Source organism: Lissotriton vulgaris, chromosome 8 (assembly GCF_964263255.1).
Source record: "Lissotriton vulgaris chromosome 8, aLisVul1.2, whole genome shotgun sequence".
Classification (NCBI taxonomy): domain Eukaryota; kingdom Metazoa; phylum Chordata; class Amphibia; order Caudata; family Salamandridae; genus Lissotriton; species Lissotriton vulgaris.
Window position 1 is genome coordinate 1,191,286,409 of NC_141696.1, and position 3,113 is coordinate 1,191,289,521.

At 49.8% G+C, this 3,113-nt stretch overlaps 1 protein-coding gene across 1 annotated transcript; it reads right to left on the reverse strand.

Moving 5' to 3' along the window:
• Window positions 1-765: 765 nt before the first annotated feature.
• LOC147698481 (uncharacterized) lies at window positions 766-2,417 on the reverse strand. Its single transcript, XM_086933452.1, has 2 exons — window positions 1,991-2,417; window positions 766-1,715 (listed from the first exon to the last, which is right to left on the reverse strand). Exons 1-2 carry the CDS (start codon window positions 2,415-2,417, stop codon window positions 766-768), a joined length of 1,377 nt encoding a protein of 458 aa, XP_086789578.1.
• Window positions 2,418-3,113: the final 696 nt, after the last annotated feature.

Here is a 3,113-nt window from a genome sequence, read left to right on the forward strand (position 1 = left end):
CATATGTAATGCAGGTAACCTCATCACTGACATCGTAGCCAAGTTCCCCGGAAGTACCCATGATTCATACATCTTTCAGAATAGTGGAATATACACACGCCTACTTGCCGGAGAATTTGGAAATGGATACCTGCTAGGTAAATCACATTGACACACCCTGACACTCACATTAGATCTACGTCTCATGTACTTGCAATTAATGTCTATCTTTCTCCCCCTAGGCGACAGTGCATATGCCCTGCGGTCCTTTGTGCTCACTCCCTACCTCAACCCATCCACCAGGAGTGAAAGGCGATACAACGTGGCTCACAGATCCACACGAAACGTAGTTGAGCGCACATTTGGACTCCTAAAGAGCAGGTTTCGCTGCCTCCACAAGAGTGGAGGTGCACGGCAGTACACCCCAATCATCTGCTGCAAAATAATAGCGACCTGTGCAATGTTGCATAATCTCGCCACCAAGCAAGGCACTGAGGTGGAGCTCACATATCATGAGGACATTGATGACGACCCAGAGGTGGCAGAGCCCCAAGCTACAGTGGCAGCAGCAGCTACAGATGGGAGACTGAGACGGGCAGAGGTTACACAACAATATTTCTGAGTGAGTAAAGAGACACAGTCATGAATGTAACTTTGTGGAAGTAGTTTAATATTCACTACGCCACAGCATTGTTAGCTCACATTGGGCTCACTAATACAAACACTCCATGAGTGTGATGTCACGGTTAACACCACCGTGACTACAGCCTTGGGTGGAGTGCAAAGTCATTGTTTGTGGGCACGGACCACAGGGCGGGGCTGCTGTGGCTGTGAATCAATGTCCTCACGCTGGCCTGTCACACTTCCCCCACGCCTGCCACTCCTCCGTAACTCATGCACAGGAGTGCTTGCACCACTCCTGCTGGTGGACCCCTCGCTTTCGGCAGCACAAGTGTCGCCTCCAGTGCCAGTCTGATGCGCGAGCACCAGCTCCATTGCAGAGGTCATCCTGGCCATGCCTTCACTTAAATTGTTGCAGCACTGCACTATGGCAGTTGCAAACATGTTCAGGGCCTTGGTTTGCTGGCGCACATCCACACGGGCCTTGCGTCTCTCCAAATGGTCCCTGTCCAATTTGTCACACAGGACAGTCATGCACTGTGTTATATCTGATATTCCTGACGCCATGGATTGCATGCTCTCTGCCATTTCCCCTATGCCCTTGCCTACTGCTTCCAGTTTATCATTTGTTGTGCGTGCGTGCCTCTGAACCCCCATCATTGCTTTTGCCTGCAGGCGCTGCACCTTCACCATGGTGGCCTCCAGTCCGCAGAAGACACCTTGGACTTGCCGCACATCCTCTACCTCCCGTGGCCGTTGCCCTCGGACACTGGCCCGCGTGACTCTGGGACTGGGCTGCTGCTCGGTGTTGCCTCTGTCCTGTGTGTCACCCTCCACCTCCTCCTCCTCCGATGATGTTTGCAGTATTCTGCGAGGGGGCACATCATGGCTCCTGACTCTTCCCAGCACTGGGGATGGTGATGTGGGGGTGGGTGATAGTTCTGCCGCTCCTGTGTCCTGACTACCGAATAGGAGAGGGGATTGTGGATTTTCTGCAGTTGCCTCCTCAGGTATCGGGGCTGCCTGCTCTTGGTCCTGCCCTCCGTGAGATGTGCTAGGTCCGGCTCCTTCCCTCCTCTTCTCTCTGACCTCAGCTGTGCTGCGCTTTGACTCTCCTGTGGAAAGACATGGACATTGTGTCAGTAATGTTGTTCACCTGTGTCATGAGATAAAATACACTTCTATAGCACTTTAGCCTGTCTCTCATTTGCCTATGCTACTTGTCTGTTGCTCCCCTTGCTGCAATGCACGCTGACTGCTCTGAGGTATCTACACATGACTACATTTCACAGGATGCATTGCAGGACATTAGTTAAACCTGTTGTGGAGTCTGATTTGTCCTGTGAGGGGAATAGGTAAAAGGGTAAATGATAATGTTCTTGCATCTTACCTGGTTTCTTTGCTCCTCTTGCTGAGCTGTCTGCGTCTCCAATTCCGTGAATACATTCCTTCTCAAGGGTGGATGCGACCATCTCCTCGATGTCGGTGAGTCTGGGGGCTCTGTTTCTTCCTCCGCCTGTAGCATCACTTTCCTTGCGGTGGGCAGCAAGCTTTTTTTTGGTGATTATGCGGATGTCATACCACCGTTTTTTTAGGTCTTCTAGGTCACGGTGGGTGACACCAATGGCATTTACCTTGCCTTGTATGTCCAACCAGGTGCTGCGTTTGATTGATTCAGCAACATGCAGAGTTTGCTTTCCAAAAATTTTGCCATAATGTCTGACAACCTCCGAAATCAGCACCTGCAGTTCCTCCTGGCTGAACTTCTGCTTCCTTTTGCGCTCTGCAGCATCTCTCTGTGCCTCCTGGCTCTCCATCTTGCTGTGTATTTTGTCTCAGGTAAGGCTGCTCCACACTCTGTCCTCCTGCTCTCCTGACTGTTTGTTTCTGCACCTGCATGGGCGTGGCCTGTCCCAGGTACTGGGGTGTGGTGGTTGGATCTGATTGGTTAGTTCCCCTGTGGCTTGGAATTTGGGTGTGGTTGAAGTACCTGATTGGTTCACAGGCACACATGTTTGTCAGTTTCAAATTCTTCGGCGGATAGTTCCGACACGGTAAATGCCGGGTCGGTTTTTACCTACTCGGTATTTTCCGGGTCGGGAGTTGCCATTCATTCTTATGGGCCGTGGCACCGGTGGATCGGTTTGGGTTTTTCCGTCTCGGATTTTACCGTGTAGGTATATTCCGAGACGGTAAATACCGTTTCCGATTACCAACAGGTTCCGAGTCGGTATTTGTTACCGGCATTCTTACCTACATCTCATTTTCCTACTCGGTAATACCGAGTCGGTATGACTCGGTATTTAAGAGGTCGGTAAATATAATTTACCTACATCTGGCCCTTAGTGTTTTGTTTTTCTATTCCAAAGAAATAGATTTTTTTTTAAGTGTTTATTTGGTGAAAAACAATGTAAGTGGCAGTCATCACAGTCAAGATAGATAGCAATCACATGTGCATCTAGGGTAATCACAGTAAATACAGTGCATTTTAGTACATAAACAATCAGAATATT

Coding starts and splice junctions, on each gene's coding strand:
- LOC147698481 (XM_086933452.1), bottom strand. CDS start 2,417: ATGGAGAGCCAGGAGGCACAGAGAGATGCTGCAGAGCGCAAAAGGAAG. Junction 1,716..1,990: donor AAGAGGAGCAAAGAAACCAG/GTAAGATGCAAG, acceptor GTCTTTCCACAG/GAGAGTCAAAGCGCAGCACA.